Source organism: Choloepus didactylus, chromosome 16 (assembly GCF_015220235.1).
Source record: "Choloepus didactylus isolate mChoDid1 chromosome 16, mChoDid1.pri, whole genome shotgun sequence".
Classification (NCBI taxonomy): Eukaryota; Metazoa; Chordata; class Mammalia; order Pilosa; family Megalonychidae; genus Choloepus; species Choloepus didactylus.
This window is the reverse complement of record NC_051322.1, coordinates 58486344-58503644: the sequence shown is the minus strand read 5'-3', so window position 1 is coordinate 58503644 and position 17301 is coordinate 58486344. Positions and strand designations below refer to the sequence as shown.

General features: G+C 39.7%; 1 protein-coding gene across 1 annotated transcript in view; it reads left to right on the top strand.

Moving 5' to 3' along the window:
• The window catches only part of GATA6 (GATA binding protein 6), a 28162-nt gene extending 15841 nt beyond the window's left edge, over positions 1–12321 (top strand). Inside the window, exon 7 of the mRNA XM_037806058.1 lies at positions 10928–12321. Coding sequence (XP_037661986.1) covers positions 10928–11095 — 168 coding nt within the window. The 3' untranslated portion in view covers positions 11096–12321. The remainder of the gene's footprint in view (positions 1–10927) is intronic.
• The last annotated feature ends 4980 nt before the right edge of the window (positions 12322–17301 follow it).

Below are 17301 nucleotides of genomic sequence, written 5' to 3'. Positions count from 1 at the left end.
CAAATAAGGTTTAGTAAGTATTCCATAGATGGTTTTATCCCACCTAGAGTTTATAAGTAAAAATTCATAAAACCAGAGGGTACTTTATAAACTTTATTGCTCAACCTCCAGATTTTACAGGTAAAAAAGTATTTCTCTTAATTTCCTTTGGGGCAGGTGGGAGTAATTTTGGGATGAAATTAGCAATTAAATTTACCATCTGACAATAAGGAGTCACTGAACATATTTTGCTGGCCCCAAAACAGTTGCTGTAAGTAATTTTAAATTTTTTTAAATCTACTTAAGTTTTTATTAAAACTGCAAATATAATAATGTTGCAGGTATCAACAAACATGTAATATTGGAATTAATGGGGAGGAAATGTATCTGACTAGCCCTTGCTTTATGGGTCTTTGTTCCATTTACGAAACATTTGCTTGTACGTCTGCTCTGTGGAAGACACTTGGTTGAGTAAAACAAAGCTGTCCCAAACCTCAAATTCTTGGCAAGAATGGTGGTAATGGTGCAGTGCAGATACACACATAGACTTTAAATGAGTTACAAAGTTCTGTGGGAGTCAAAGGAGGGAGAAATGAATTCCTACTGCAGAGTTGGAAAGGGCTTCAGTGAGTAGATGGAAATTTGATTAGATTAGTTGGGTAGGACTTTTGCAGGGATAAAAAGAGGATGGAGGCATCTAGGAAAGAAGGAAGAGCATGGGTAGCTGTGGCAGGAAAGGAACTGGTTGTAGGAGTTAAATGAAGCTAAAGTATAGATGTTTAAGAAGCCAAAGGCAGGAGATGAGGCTGGAAAAGTAGGTGGGAGGTGGATGGTCTGATTTAATGAAAATATTTCAAATCATTGCCAGGTCAGCCTTAGGCAGGACCCAAACCATGTTCGTTTCTAAATGATGGACTTTAGCCCTCGCTTTGGTGGCAGATGTGTTTTCTGTCTGTATGCTCGAGTCCACCTACTTTACATTCTCCCAGGGCTTGCAGGTGACGTATCCTGCATGGTGACTTATCCTAACAGAAACCTACTGGGCACAGTGTGTGAGTGATAGGAAATGGGCTTCGTCACCTTTGCTCATTGTTAATGACGTACATGTACATCTCCCGCTGAGAGAGGCAAGCATTCTTAGACCCAGAGACCCTGGGCTCTGGATTACTGGCTCTCGGATCACTGGGCTCTCTGATCACTGGCTGGTTCTGTGCCTTCGATGGGCTTTAACTCAATTTCTTGCTATTAAATAGGCGTCATCATTCCTGTTCTGTTTATTCTTCTGGGATGCTGTATGCCTAGCTAGACCTCTTCCCCTCCTGCAAGTCACTGCCCGGTTATAACTTTATTCAACAACCTTATCAGAAGAAATATTTCTCTGGAGCTGTGTGGTGCTAAATCTTGTGCTAGAAGTGGTTTGAAAGACTTAATGCCCGTTCCTAAGTGCCTGCTGCCGGCGGAGAGTGAATTAGAGGCTAGTGGTTTTTAGTATATTTGAATGTGTTTTATAAGGCCTTCTGAAGAAAGCTTAGGTATTTTGCAGGTTAATGTTTTAAATTAAAAACTTTTTAATAGATTTTATTTTATGTTTTCGTATTTGCGTTCTGTGATGAAAATTGTAGGAAGAAGTTTAGTCATGTAGCTTACTATGTGTTGCTCAGTTGATGGGGAACTCTTTTTTAGCAAATTTATACTCCACGGTCATTTTTTCCAAGTAATTGAATCGCTTTGGATTTACTATGGCCATATGGTTGATCACAAAATAATAGTTTCTGTTAAATTGCTGAAAGGTACGTTCATGAAGGATGTGGTATCATACTTGTATACAGTAGTAGTTGCTTTTACTCAGAGGATCTTTACTGTAAAGAGAAGCTCTGATTGAAGAGGCTGCTAGGCCTAGGACAGAAAATTGCTGCTTAACTTTTTAAATTAGAGAAGTTGTAGGTCTACAGAAAAATCATGCATAAAATTGAGTTCCCATATACCACTCTACCATTTACACGTTGCATTAGTGTGGTACATGTGTTGCAATTGACTGCTTAACTCTTAACTTGAATATTCCACAAGAATCTTTGGATAACATGAAAGCCAAACATTAATCTTTGATTTTTTTCTCTGTACTCTTGCTTTTGAGAAATTTTCTCCCTCTCTCAAACTTCTTTATTTATAAGACAGTAGATATAAGAAGGCAGGAAACTCACTTGTGCCAGGTGCTTTGTATACATTTTCTCTTTTCATCCCAATTATCCCTCTGTAAATGAGGCTGAAGGTTTTTTTTGTTTGTTTGTTTGAGGAAATGAGACTCAGAAAGTAACAGGGCCAAGGTTATGTATCAAACTGAGAGGCAGGACTTGGATTTGGATCCAGGAGTGATTGATGCAGAATCCATGTGGTTATCACTGTGGCAAACCAGACTAATATGTGATATTAGTTCATCACTTTGAAATCCTTAGAGGAAATAAGGTTTTCTTAAAGAAATGGGACTAATTTTGTTTAGTAATGTCAGCATCAAATATCACCCCACTGAAACAGGTGTGAAAACCATGCCAGAGAAGTGGTTTGCACGAGACCAAATATATGTCACTATATGCAAATTTATTAATATTATGCTTAGAATGAAATTTATTATAGTACTCAGAATCTCAGTTGGGTATTGTTAGGTAGAAAAATAATAGGTGGTAAAAATTGCATATAATCACATGACTGATTATAACAAGGTTCTCTTAAAATATTAAATATAAATTGCAGTTCTAAGATCCTTTTAATGGTGTGATTTAAATCCACACCCAGTGAGTGCTAGGTCTGTGGGAATTTAAACACTTCACTTTTTAGAACATTTAGTGTTCGCTTTTTATAAAGTGTTTCTTTGTAGGCGTGTCTACTTTTTTTTTCAGATTTGGAGCCCAAAAGACTTTTTTTTTAAATGGGGAAAAAAAAAGAGTTACAAATCATTAATCTCCCACATGGATCTGTGAGAGAGTTGTGGTTAGGTAATATGATTGCTTCATTTATAAACCAGGATCTGGAGTGACTTCATAAGGTCACAGAACTAACCAGTGTTGAAGCTGGGGCTGGAACTGACATCTCCTGTCTCCTTGTCCAGGGCTGTTACTTCTCCCAGGGAGTTGACCAGTCGTCACAGTTATTAATATCCTACTTGCCACATGCTAAAAGCCATGAACATAAATATTTTGTTGGCATTTTATCTTCATGCTCCCTGTGTGCCAGGCTCCCTTTCTTCTTTCACAGCCCTTCTAATAATTCACGTTCCTGTCTGACCACATTGGCTTTCACCATGAAATTGCATGTCACCCTGGTGGGGAGCGTTGAAGTATGTGGAATTTACATACTTTCATTTTGATCTCAAGGCTTTTTCCTCCTTTTTTTTTTTTTTTTCTTTTGTGATGAGAGAGTGCATCATTGGGGGAGAATGGCAAGAACTGGTGATTATTATTGTACTAATTAATGCCCAGTAGTGTTGTATATTAGCAAACTATCCTGCCCTTTAAATGGTTTATAATATATATCCACCCAGTTTATCACGGAACTGTGGTTTATTTAATAAGTGACTCATTATTACAATTTGAAAGCCAGAATACTAGCTGAAGAGTGTAGACAGAAGCCGTTCACTTTTCACATGATTAAAAGACTTCATCTCACAACAGACTTTCCTTTGCAGGGTACAGGATTTTTTTTTCCCTGCCCACGTAAGAAATTTACATAGTTGTTACAAAGCATGAAATAATGTTATGAGAAAACATGACCAGATTTAAGAAATCTGGCTTAGAATACTCTGAAATGTTATCGCTAAATGAATCTTAGAAGAAAATGAATTCCTTTACTGGAACAAAAGTAATTTATTGTGCATTTTGTGGGTGTCTGCCAAAAGAATTACTAGCACTATGAAGATCTAATGGATGTGAATTAAACACAAACTGCTAGCTCTGTTCATGTTTAGGCCTTCCTGTTAATTTTCTTTGGAATTTTGATATAATTTGTAAAAAGCATCTCTGAAGATTGGTGGTGGTTCATAATTGAATTACTTATTGTATTAGGCATTATAGAGGATTAGTGCTCGGAATTGTTAGATTGACCGCGAGATTATTTTATATTGACCTCAGATCTTAAGAAAGGTTTGAGCAAGCAAACAATGTATTGAGTTCAATGTCCTATTGGAGTCTGTGAGTAAACAAAATTCCAGGTCAATATCTGACAAGGTATTTGATGACTTGATGATGGGCTGCTTGCTTTGGTGGTTGTTCACTTTGTGCTGTTTCACCAGAATTACTTGTTGATTATTAAGCATGAATACTTTCAATTTAAAGCTGTCATTGGGTTAGTTGCTTGATTCATAGGGAAGCCAGAGTTTGGCTTGAAGTTCATTCTGTGGGTTCACGGATTAGCAGCTAGAAGGGAACAGATTGAGGCAGCCAGGTGCTGACTGCATCTCAGTCTATGTGACTATAGTGAGCTGGTGAAGGTTTTGCAAAGCCTCTGATTTCCTCCTCCTATTAAAAAAGGAAATTAATTTCTACCATCTGGTCCTTAAGAGTGTTGTGTAGTGAAGTGGGAGATGCCTGCAGACTTCTTTGAAGCCCAAGACAAATAACACCACTTGAAATATCATCTTGGAAGTCAATAGTGATACTCTCTTTGCATGATATTTTTTCATGCCAAAACATTAGAAATAAATCCTTACTTTCCCAATGGGAAATTTAGAGATTTAGAGCTATTGTGTTTTTAACCAAGTAACCATATTTTAAAGATTTTTATTTCTCCGATAGCAACAGTGTTTTATTCTTTGTTACTTAGTATATCCTTTCTGTGGTTTAAATGCATTGTAAATGCTGACTGGTTCTTTGACCAAGATAGGCTTTCTCATATTGAGATGGAGAAATTAAGAAGCTCATCCACACTCCCAAAAAGTCAGTTTTAGTATAAAATTTGTTAATCCACCAGGTTTTAAATTTTATCTCAGGATCCTTAATTAGAAGACTAGAGTATTCCGTTTTGATGTATTTTAGAAGTTAAGCTTTTTTTAAAGTTTGCTAATTGACTTAAAGTTGTGGGATAACCACTAACTCCAAATTTATAATTGTCCACTGATATTTTATTGATAATCTCAGAGTATTTATACAGTCTGAGTGATGTCTTTGTTTACCACACAGCGTGCTTGCTTTTTGAGTGTAACAGACACTTAAAACTATTTATTCCCCCATCCAGAAAAGGTTGTGTATATGGGCTTGTTTGTTCCTTCCATGAAAAGGGCAGGAGCTCTGATAGTCACTAACCTGGTCCAGAAGAGGCAAGAGGGTCAAGGGGGCAGCCAGTGAGTTTCCCATAAAGAAATTACAAAAATATAACTAAATTACAAAAAAACTGTTAAATCACAAAAAGATAGCTGAACTATTCTGCTGCAAACTGCGTAAGGTCATCAGCCGAGGTGATGGGATTCTCCCTTCTTGTCAGAGAAGGTTCATGTTCTTTTGCTTTATTGTTATGGGAGAATCGAGAGGGTTTTGCCATAATAGGTGATTTTCACGTGTCTTTATGTGCGTTTTCCTGTCTTCCATGTGTCACTCCCTAAACGATTATGAGTCACTTTTGTGTTTGATTCTGTTGTACCTCCATCCAAACTAAAGTGAGCATGAGCGTAGTTTTTATAGCACAAGTTGATTTTTATTGGTGAGTTTCCTCTTTGTTGGAACTTATACATGAAAATTTTTCTTTTGAGGAAGGCAGCTATAAAACCCTGTAGGACTCGAACCTAGCAGTTACAAAAGCAGAGAAGAGAGCTTTGGCAATGAGGGCCTGCTGGCTTCCCATCACCAAAAAAAAAGAGTCCTAACACAAAATTTAGTGAGCTGTGTAGGAAGGACAGGTAGGACAGATGAGAGGCCATGGAAGCCAACAGTCTAGTGCAAGCTAAAAAGGCAGTGTGATCATCATCAAAGTTTCAGGCTCCGGGAATGATCACAGACTCCCCTTCAGCCTGTGAGGCACCATGTTTTTTACTTCGGATCAGTGCTGCATTAGGAAAGATTAGTGCATGGAGGACTGAGCACATTCTAATGGACTCCTTTTTTGGTTTTTGTCCCCCCAAAATAAAATATATATTTGTAACTCACAAACCAGAGAACTTACTTTTATTCTGAAAATGCTGTGTCCTTCAAGGGTTTCCTTTTCTCTCATGTACTGTCAATGTGGGCATCCCTGTCAGAAGCTGTGTCCAGTCCTGCCTATTAGGGGATACATGAAAAGAAAGAACTGACATTGTGAGCCCACTATGAGCCAGACACAATGCTGGACATTTGACTGTGTTTATCGGATCAGAAATCCTTGGCTTTTCAGATACAGTTCTAAAAAATGAGTGAAACAGGAAAAAAATCTGGGTGATTCGGAGTTAATCTTTAGATTAACTTTATGCCTACGTCACAAGCAAATGGATGTTTTCCATGCCCTAATCTGCAACAATCCAAGTTCTCCCTGAAGTCATTTCTTCCTTTGGGAGGAGTTTTCCATCCCAGCCCGCTCTGCCAGTCTCCCACCTAACCTGGCCTGCTGGGCTGGGTCTGGTGCTGATAACGCATTCTTTCAACAGGAAGTGCCTCCATTTTCAGTTGTCTGTGGGAGGGTGGAGGGCAGATAAGCTGTGCATGGAAACACAGCAGATTTCGGCTCCACCCTCCCGCTGCACTTTGATCCGAGCAAGAGCTAGGACCTCTGCCTGGCCAGAGCTGCCTGCCGGGAGCAGGGAGATGGTTAAGCGGTGGGCACTCGGAAGCTCTCTTCAGGCTGCTTTTGCTATGTTGAGAGGTCAGGGACCTAAAGGACTTTGAAGAATTTGATTCAGTTTTGGAAAACATGAACCAGTTGAAACTGAGACTTGCATTTGTGTGTGTGTGTGTGCCCATATTGGGCCCAAGGTCTTAATAACTTTTCTCAAATGATTTTTCCCCCAAACCATACTGATTCTCAATAAATAGGTTTTAAATATCAGCAATGAAATAAAAGTATTTCAGATGGACAGTGATAGGACAAGCCAGGTTTCTTGAGGACAGTTGTGCCAATTCTAGGCTCCTTCTATTGTTATAATACTGTTTGGAGATCTCAGATTATACTGATTCACATACTGTGTTCCATGTTTTAATTTAAGTGGAACTGTGTTCTACATGTGCATGGCTGCCAGGTGACCTGGAGGTGATCTTGGTGCACAGGTGGCTGCTTCTGATCCTCCCTTTGTTAGTGCCCCACTCTAATCCCTCCCTACTTTTTTTTTGCTAACTTACTCCAGTCTGGCATGTCCCTCAAGTGTTTGTGCCTCAAGTTTCTTATTCTAATCTAATGACATAGATTGGGCTGTGCCGTTCAATTAAAGCATTCAAAGAAAGGTCAAGAGGGCTAATAGACTTGACCTTCTTAGATGGTCCCATTCCCCACTTCCTCTTGGGTTTCCTCACAATACTTAACGCATGTGCATGGATAACTGGTAATGTGACATAGTAATGGTTCATATCCTGCTGTTTTTCACTTAACATTGTATTACAAGATTTTTTCCATTTTGCTACATGGTCTTATTATTTTTGATAATTGCATAATAGTTCATTGAGCAGATGTATCTTGCTTTTCCAAACCATTCCTATATTATTAGTCTTTGGTTTGTTTCCATGGTTTCAGCTATTATAAGTAATTCTGCAATGCAATGCATACCTTTCCACATAGAGCCTTTTCCCTTCCTTTCAATAATTTCTTTGTGATGTATTTCCAGAAGTGAAATTATCAGGGTAAGTAGGGTATAAACTTCTTAATGGCTCTAATTGCCTTCTTATAAGGTGTATACCAGTTTGACCCCACCGAGCTCAACAGCTTTCTGTATTATTGTTACATAAAAGTAATTTTCTTTTAAGTATTTCATGTGTAAATATACTCATTTAGAAATAAGGTTACCAAGCTTTGGGCACAAGTACTTGTCCCATTTTTTTTTTCCTGAAAGAAAATGTGACTTCACTCTTGATTTCTAATGAGCTGGTATTGTTTCAGGAGCACATCATCCTTGTCACTGAGAGTTTTTCTGTTTTGTGGCAGCAGGACTCTGGCCTGACATCTTAACATTTTTGTCTGGAAAAAAGACAGTAGTTACTCCCACAGATGGCTTTTGGACTTATTGTCCAGGTAGAAATATTATATTATGCAGTGTCATAGGTTTCAAGTATTATTAAAAAGGTAATATACAAGATATTATATGAAGATTTTTATAACATGGCTTTAGAAAAATAAAACCCACATCAGCGACTCCTTGAACAGCCAAGGAAGCACCTTGCTTTCTCTTTGTGAAGAGCTGTCAGTAACAAACACATAGGGTAGTCGTTGAGGTTGTTTTCACTTAGCCCTTGACCCACTGCTCTGTGCCTGCTCAGTGGTGGCAGTAACTCACCTGGGCTGAAGGACAGAATTGTCAAGAATAAATTAAGGGCAAGCTTTTTAACCTTCCAATAGTAAGAGTAGTTTATACTTATGTAATCTTTACTATTGCCAGACACTGTTTCAAGGGCTTTACATTTATTATCTAATTCAATCCCTGCAACAACCCTTATGACATAGCTACCTTTTTAAATTTCCATTTTTTAGGTGAGGATCCCGAGGCATAGAGGCTTCTAGTTTACTTTTCTCCTCATCTCTTTCCACTCCCTTAATTAATCCTTCCATTCAACTTGCTTTTCTTCTGAACGTGCCAGGCTACCCCTGCATTCCCACTTCTTCATGCGTCCCATTTTGAGCACCATTTTCTCAATAATAGCCCCCATTTATTTGAATATTTAACTTAAGCAAGGCATTTGGGCTAACACCTTTACAAACATTCTTATTTGTCATAGCCATCCCTTAAGCAGGTGTTACTTTCTAGCGTGTATGTGTCCTGGCAACTTGCGTCATCTGGGAGCTCCTCGATGGCAGTGACTTTTTCTTTTCGGTCTGATAGTTCCAGTTCCTGGCTCTCAGCAGGTGCTTTGATAATGTTTCTTGTTGCTGACAGCCTCTCTGCTATCTCAGGACTCCTTGGCCAGTTGAGCTGGCTGCTTGTTGGGCCAATCTAGGCACCTTTCCATTTCAGAAAATAGCATTTGTTGCGGTGAAGTCAGATTTCGTGCAAGGGGATAATGCATGCACGTGTGCCTTCCTTTATGGAATAGAGAGATCAATGAGAAGTTGAATGTGACATAAATCGTTACAAGGAACCTGCTCTTTATGAATTATATGATAGTTCCTTTCTAAAGTGAAGAATTCTTTTGTTTATTTTGGGGGTTAAATCTGTGTCCGTATTGGATTTGCTTACAGTGGAGATTCTGGAATTAAGGGCTGAAGTTGATCATATTTATAAGTGTGACCGAATTCTTTTTATGTTCCATAGCTTTCAGTTTGTTTGACAGGATTAGTTCAGCTATTAAAATTTTCACAAGAATCCACTTTAAATTTTAGATGTCTCAAAGACTTTGAAATTTGCATTTTTAAGCCCCCAAAGCCTTCAGTTTACATTTTAATAGTTTGCATTATTAAAAAAAAGCTTGCTTGGCTGGATTTTCACAAATACTCATTGTTGCTAGGAAAGGAAAGCTTGGTTACCTGGAGCGGTTGGATTTGGTCAGGTTGGCAGACAGAAATTCACATAACCAGTCCTGAGGCCCCATCTTTTGCTTTATGCAGTTACGAGGATTAGAGAGAAAACCAGATTTCATCCAGGAAAAGGAGTAGGTGTGCATTGACTTCCGGGTCCCAGGTCAGCTTTGCTCTGGTGCCGTGCATTTCTCTGAAGTGATTGTAACATCAAGTCAAGCAGCCATATGAATGTTTTAAGGATCTAATGGGATCCTGTATGTAAAAAAGAAATGCCTTGCAAAGTACAAAATATTCTACCCATGTTAAATAGCAAGTATCATAGTTTATGGATTGGAACCTTGAAAACTTGGAAGAAGTAATGGGCTTCTGAGCTTTCAGGAGAAAAAAGGCATGGTTAAAAACTGTGTGCTTGTAGCTAGATTTTAAAGAATTTTTCAAATGTAACTGTTTTCTAACTCTAGTCTGAACATGATTTTAGTTATTTTTGTTTGATTCTGCCTAATCACATGTTTTCTACGTGGTGTTTTCTTACTTGGATGGAAGGAATTGAATTAGGCAGGGGAAAGGTGGACTTTTGTTTCAAGAAATAATTGCCATGATTATGACAGATAGAGGATGTTTAAAATTCCCTCTATAATATGGTCTGGTTCAAACATGGTCAGTTCTTAGAAAAAATTAGGTAAATGAGGTGGATATTAAAACCAGCGTATGCATGGGTTAATTTTCCATGAAGTCAGTGCTCAAAAAATTTCATTTCTTGGGCAGTGTTGACCTGTGTAGTGTTCCTTTTTAGACTTTGACATAACTGCTAAGCCTTGCAGCTATGTATGCTGTGCGTGTGTGTGTGTGTGTGTGTGTGTGTCTGTGTGTGTCTGTGTATGTGTATGTGTATGTGGTTTTGGATGCCTTGCTCTGCAATTTCTCTTTTGAAGTGACCAGATTGCGTGTCTGCTTATAGCTTGTTTACCTACACGGTGTGGTTTGTTTCACTGTCAAAGATCTTAGAGCTTGGCGTTTCCCACAAGTATGAAGGATTTTTCCAGTTTCCCTTTCTTACCTCTGTAGGATGGTCATTGCTGTGAGTTCCAATGTGAACAGGACAGTGTTTCTAAGAGCTGAAATAGCCAGACCTAGGTGCACACGCAGTCAAAAGCTCTGCTCTCTTGGGGCGGGGAATAGAAATGCTGCCTTCGCTTCTTTCTTATTCTGTGACTGAGCTCCTACCCTTGCTGTGCTTCCCATGGGTTGAACTAGCAGGATTGTGCTGGATGACACATTTGTGGTAACTGTCTCTTCCCCTCTCTTCCCGTTCTGTCTGTCCCCCTCTTCCTGGCAGGCGGGCGCCTCGGTGATGTCTGGCCCCGGAGAAAATGCTAACCCCGAGAACAGCGAACTCAAGTATTCAGGTCAAGATGGGCTGTACATAGGAGTCAGCCTGGCCTCCCCGGCGGAAGTTACCTCGTCCGTGAGACAGGATTCTTGGTGTGCTCTGGCGCTGGCCTGAGCCCTGGACAGGGAAGTTGGGAGAGTGCCCCTCGGGCCTCAAGACTTTTGTATCATTTTATCAAGCAGTCCAAACAGTGGCGAGTGCGCCGGCAGGACATTCCTCGGCAGCGTTATTTCCGTGCCTTTATTTTGAAAGAGATGTATTTCCAAAGGGGTTCGCTCTGCCTTATCATCCAGCCACTTGTCGGCAAGAGCCACGGAGAGAAGACGGAGTTCTGCAGGGAGACGCCATTGCACCCTCCTCCTCTTGCTGGGGCCTGGCCCCTCTGGATTTGCCAGGAGGTTCGATGCCCGCCGCACCACTTCCAGAGACCGGGACTAGGAACGGCGCCTTTCCTACTAAGGAATATTGAGAGATTTTTAAAAAGTTTTTTGTGTATTGCCCCAAATCATGTTCTTCTTCTGGTCGATTGTGGTTATTCCAGAATTTTCTTCATGCATTTTCCACATCCATATTTCACATGCGTTCATGGAGAAGATCGTCCAAGGCCATCTGGTACACATCTCTGGAGGCTGAGTTGGTGCATGAGGTCACTTGTCAAAAAATTACTCAGTTTGCAAGACTGCGATGTAACTTTTAACAAACACTGTGACTGAAGTTTCTCAAAGTTCATATTGTGTGGCTGATCTGAAGTCAGTCGGAATTTGTAAACAGGGTAGCAAACAAGATATTTTTCTTCCATGTATACAATAATTTTTTTAAAAGTGCAATTTGCGTTGCAGCAATCAGTGTTAAATCATTTGCATAAGATTTAACAACATTTTTTATAATGAATGTAAACATTTTAACTTAATGGTACTTAAATAATTTAAAAGAAAAATGTTAACCTAGTCATTCTTACGCTTCTTTTACAATTACATCCCACGTCTATATTTCCACTTGTTAAAGAAAAATATTTCAAGAACAAATCTTCTCTCAGGAAAATTGCCTTTCTCCATTTGTTAAGAATTTTTATACAGAACACCGATATCCTCCCCCGCCCTTATTTTACTGTGGAATATGTGCTGGAAAAATTGCAACAAAACTTTACTACCTAACGGATAACATTTGTAAATACTCTGTGAGATATCTAGGGATCTTTGAACACTATGATGAAGTCTATATAGTGTGACTAACCCTCAAACAGGTTGGTTTACATTAATTTTTTTTTTTAATGGGATGTCATATGGAAACATTTCACCAGAGTTTTAAAAATAAAAGGGTGTTGTTTTCTGTACAGTGAATGTCTTCCCTTTTAGTTTCATTTTGATGCATATAAGTGTATGTGGCTATAGATATTCATATCAGACAAGCACATGTGATGTTTGCAAATTGCCTTACAGCCTTCCTTTCAGAGAATAGTCCTTTTGGAGCGTTTTATACCTGTGGCTTATTTGAAATTGGCACATGGACCTAGCACTTTCAATTTGCAATGAGGACAGTTTTTATAAGTGGAAAGGATCCCGTATTATATGAATTTTTTGAGATTATAAGTATTATGTTTAGTATCAACCCTTAAAAAAATCTTAGGAATTCCATAGTTTCCATGAGAATGAAATATCCTCTGTGGCTCGGAAACAGAATCTATTTTCTGCTTTTTTGCAGAAACTCATAACACTCATCTGAGGTTGAGGACCTTCCATTCATTAGAAGATATTTAGAAATGATTTGAACAGTCTCTCTGCTTTTCTTCATTGTTGGGTGGATTTCAGGAAATCAGAGGTTGTTTCACAACATAAATGGTGGCATTTAATTTTTGACTAATAAGTATGTAGCATTTTTTTTTTACTTTTTTTCATTTAGTTATTACAGTCATTCTGTGGAGTCCACTCAGTCTTTCAAGAGAAGGGAGGCATTCTCAGTGACAATGGTTGCCTCTCTATATTAGGAAATCAAGGGCAGCGTTGCTGTGGCCAGACTCTGGCCAGGGGATGTGTGTGTGCATGCGTGTGTACCAGTGTGTGTGTCTGGGGAATTCACCGAGGCTTGCATGTGCCCTGATGTCATTTGGTGGGTTAGAACACTGGGTTCAGAGTACTGGGTCTGGGTCAGACCTTTAGGCTTCAAGCCCCAGCTCAGCCATGCACTTGCTCTCTGACCCTGAGCAACTTACCTTTCATTTGCCTAATCTGTAAAATGAGGCAAATAGCATGGAACTCATAGGATTAAATGGGGATGTCCACGTAAATGCTAGCACAGTGCCTGGGACAAAGAAAGCAAATAGGTATCAAGTTATCTTGCCTAAAGGATAGTGTGAGCTCCTACAACACAAGTGTCTTGAGTAATTGTCTTACTTTCTGTGAGTATCAGGTATTTATGATATTGATTTTCTTGGGTCATCAGAGCTTCTTGAACAGTGCTGGGGAGAGCAGAATGAGGGCTTCCCCCCGGCCCAGCAGCTGGCAGGGATGGCGAAGCCGTCTGGAAATACCAGTCTGAGCTGAACTGATGGTTTTATATAAGGGGGCTGGGCTGGCAACAGAAGAAAATGATTATTCCCACCAACTATTTTTTTTCCCCTCCCTCTTATGGGTTTCTCAATACTTTGCATGCTTTCTGGTGGGTTGGGAGTTGTTAAGAGTTAATATACTTTAATTGGAAAATGAATTTTTTCTTATTGGGGCTTCTGAATGATGTTTTCCCCAGGAATGATCTCAAATACTGTTTCTTCAAGTCCTAAAGTGTCATTAGGCTTGCTGTCCCCTCTTTTTTTTTTTTTGTAGAATTCTTCTGGCTTCATGAAACAAATTTACAAGACAAATTTACAAAACAAATTGGGAGGGAGCTTTTTGTAGTGTGTCTAAATACCACGAACTTCACTAATCTGGGCCTTTAAACAGCTACTTTCTTACCTATGATTTTTAAAAGCATTTTATAAAGATTTTGCCAGATTTCAAACTGCTTCCCCCCCAACCTGTTTTTTTTTTTTTTTTTTTTTTAATTCCCCAAACGCAAAATTTTAGCCTTCTCCCTCAAAGTATGACATACCAAAACAAGTGATTTCTTATTAGGGTATGTGTTGAATATATAGTGCACCTCAGCTTCAGGGATGCTCAGACCCATTACCATGAGTTGCAGAATTTATGTCCTTTACTACCCATGCCCGACTTTAGGCCATGGGGTTCCTCTTCAGCGTCACTTAATGTTGTTTCCTAGTGCCTCTGGGAGGGCCAGGAGAGCAGAGAGGGCCATTCATTTCCCCCTGCAAATGAATTAATTTCTTGCTCATGGGAAATGTTTTCCCCAGTCCTTGGAAATTTGATGTAATCAGATCACAGATAAATGAGCAGCCAGGAGGGCAATACAGCAAATCCTTAGTGACTGCTAGATTTCAGACTGCTTCCAATTTCGTGTGGCATAGTAGCTTCTGTATGTTAAATTATCCACGAATACCAGGATTACGCAGGGATTCCATGGCTCCTTGTTCTAAGAAGGGAATAATACGTGTGTTGGGTGTGTGTGTGGGAAGACAGATCAAACATTTATCCAGAATAAGGCAGCTTTTGTCTAATTAAAATGAATGTTTCTGGGTTGAAAGTCTGTTGTCAGTTTGGCAGCATCAGTTATCTCCTGTTGCTTAGAAGCTCTGATTGGCTGTCAGATACGAGCTTGATTATTTTAAATGGGGAACTTAAACATTAACAAATTCGCTAGACCAAATCTTTCAAAGTAGAGTCTGGCTAAAAATCTGTTATCTACAGCTCTGGCCACTTGAGGCCTCAGGTTGGAATCTGAGTTACTCAGCCTTTAGCGGCTGGATCCTGAGCTGGCTGTTTTGTGATCTCTGGCTAGTAGAGGAAGGATCAGGGACGAGACAGTAATCAACGTCTGTAGAGTGTGCAGAGGGAGCAAATCATTCTTTCCTGGGGATTCTGTGGTGTATGCAGATAAGTTCCTAGGGGCTTTGGAGAAATAGTTCCAAATGGCTTCCAGAGGGAGCTCAAGATGTTGCAAGTACCTCTTGAGCCTTTGAGACTCACGTCTGCAAGCATCCTCACTTCCCACCAAGTATTCTAGGGCGTCTCCAAAATCTGTGCCAGAGAACTTGCATGGCATCTGCTACTCCACTTTTCTCCTCCCAGCTCTGTAGCTGTCCCAGAGAAGTGACTGTTTTACAGTTGATGCCACTATAATAAAGAGATGTTTATTTTGCTTTATGGCTTTTAAAAAAATTCACATTAAGAGAGTAAAATATAGAAATTAAATGAAGATTAGATGATGTACAACTAGTAGGAAGGATTATATTTCAGTTATCTGTGATCCCACTGGTAAGATCATCATCCAGATACTCTTTAGTCCTTGGGCATCTTTTCGCCTCTCTTGACCTTGGTCTCCCCGAGCTGTAAGGCGGAGAAATCAGGTGGTGAATTCTTGAAAGTCCTTTCCGACGGCATTTGCTTGCCATGGGTCTGTGGGCTGATGATGTGCCATATGGGCTGTGGCCTGGTCTGGTCCTTGAGTTTGAGGGGCCTTTTAGCTCCCCTTCGCCTTCCCCCAACCCCGTGTTCCTGGGGAGAGTTGGTGGAACTGGAATCGCCTAGTCGTCTTGTTCCCTCATGTCCCTTGTGTTTTGGTCTGTGGCAGCCAAGTCCTCTGTAGCCGTAGCCATGGAGGCAAGACCCATTCATGTTCATGAACACAGGGACTTGGTAAGTGGCCCCACCGCCCCCTCATGCTTAGCTCTCTTGGTCTGGGGCTCTTGATATAAACCTTATACAGTGATACGAACCCAGACCGGAAAATGGAAGTCTGGCAGCAGAACACTCCACAGAACAAGGAAAAAACAGCTTTGCTTTGCTTGGCCCATTGCTTCATTATCTTGTAGTTGGTTTTTCATTTCTTGGAAACAACCAACTTTTCATTGTTGTTTGCTTTCTTGTGTCTTCTCTAGCTTTTACAGAGTTTTCCTCCCTGTTCCCCCTCATCCCTTGGGTTTAACACTTATTTTTGTGAGTATTATCCCCTTAACATGCCAAGACTGGTCTAAAATAATAACAAATATTTATATAACACTTACTATGTAAGTGTTTCTATACAAAGTACTTCACACATGCCAATTATCTAATTCTCATCCTGATGTATGAAGCAGTACTATCTCCATTTTACAGATGTGTCTACCAAGGCACAGAAGAGTTAAGTAACTTGCCCAAGTTTGCGTAGCTGGTAAGTGGCAAAGCTGGGATTTGAGCCTAGACAGTCTGGCTCCAGAGCACATGCTCTTAATCACTGCACTATATTGTCTTTTCATCCTGATTTAAAGGTGAAGAAATTGAAGAACACAGAGGTGAGGCCACAATTGTCTGAGATATGTCCTTTCTCCCCTAGCAACTCAGAAATACACGGTTGTGATTTGCAGCACAGATGCCTAAATCGAAGAAACCAACTCTGGTTACATGTTTCGTTAGAACATGCAACGTGATGCCTAGTTGTTAGCTGGGAGGTGGCAGATTTGGAGGTGGAGTGCTGGTCAGCAGCTCCTGCTTTGAGCAGCTAACTTCTTTTTCATGTGTCTTCAAGTAAGGCTTGCTAGGTTCTCACCTAGCTCAAAAGATTAAGGTAAGGCATTTTTACAAAGTATAAAAAACTGGTGAAATTATTAACTGGTTGAAACTGAACTCCAGCAAGGACAAGTAATACTTCTTGGTATCAAGTCTTTCTATGGATGGTTATGCCAGAGAATTAATTTTTTTCAGGAAAACTTGTGCAATGCTTTGGCAGTGGTGTCTTAGGCTTTATCTTTTTTAATAAGTGTTCATCACTGCTTGCATCGTTGTTGCTATTGTTATTTTAATCAGGGTGTATTAGTGATGCTGATGTCTGGGTTCTCGAACTTCCCTGAGCATGAGAATCACACGGAAAGCTTGTTAAAATCGCAGAGTCCCTAAGTCCTTCTCCACGGGATCTGATTCTGAAGGCTCTGTGTGAGGCTGAGGAATCTACAGTGTGGGGCTTTTGCATTAATTAAAATTTCTCAAATATTACAAAATTCCAAAGTTGCAAGTTGGAATACAGTGAAAAATAATTGCCCTCACGCTACTTCTCATGCATTCAGTTCTTCTTCCCACATGTAATCTCTTCTTTTGAATATACACATAACCTTATAAAAGTATGACTGTCAATGCACACATAACCATATAAAAACACGCATATGTATATATATATTCCAATTTTTTAACACAAGTGGTAACATACTATATACTGTACATTGTTTTGTAATTTGCTTT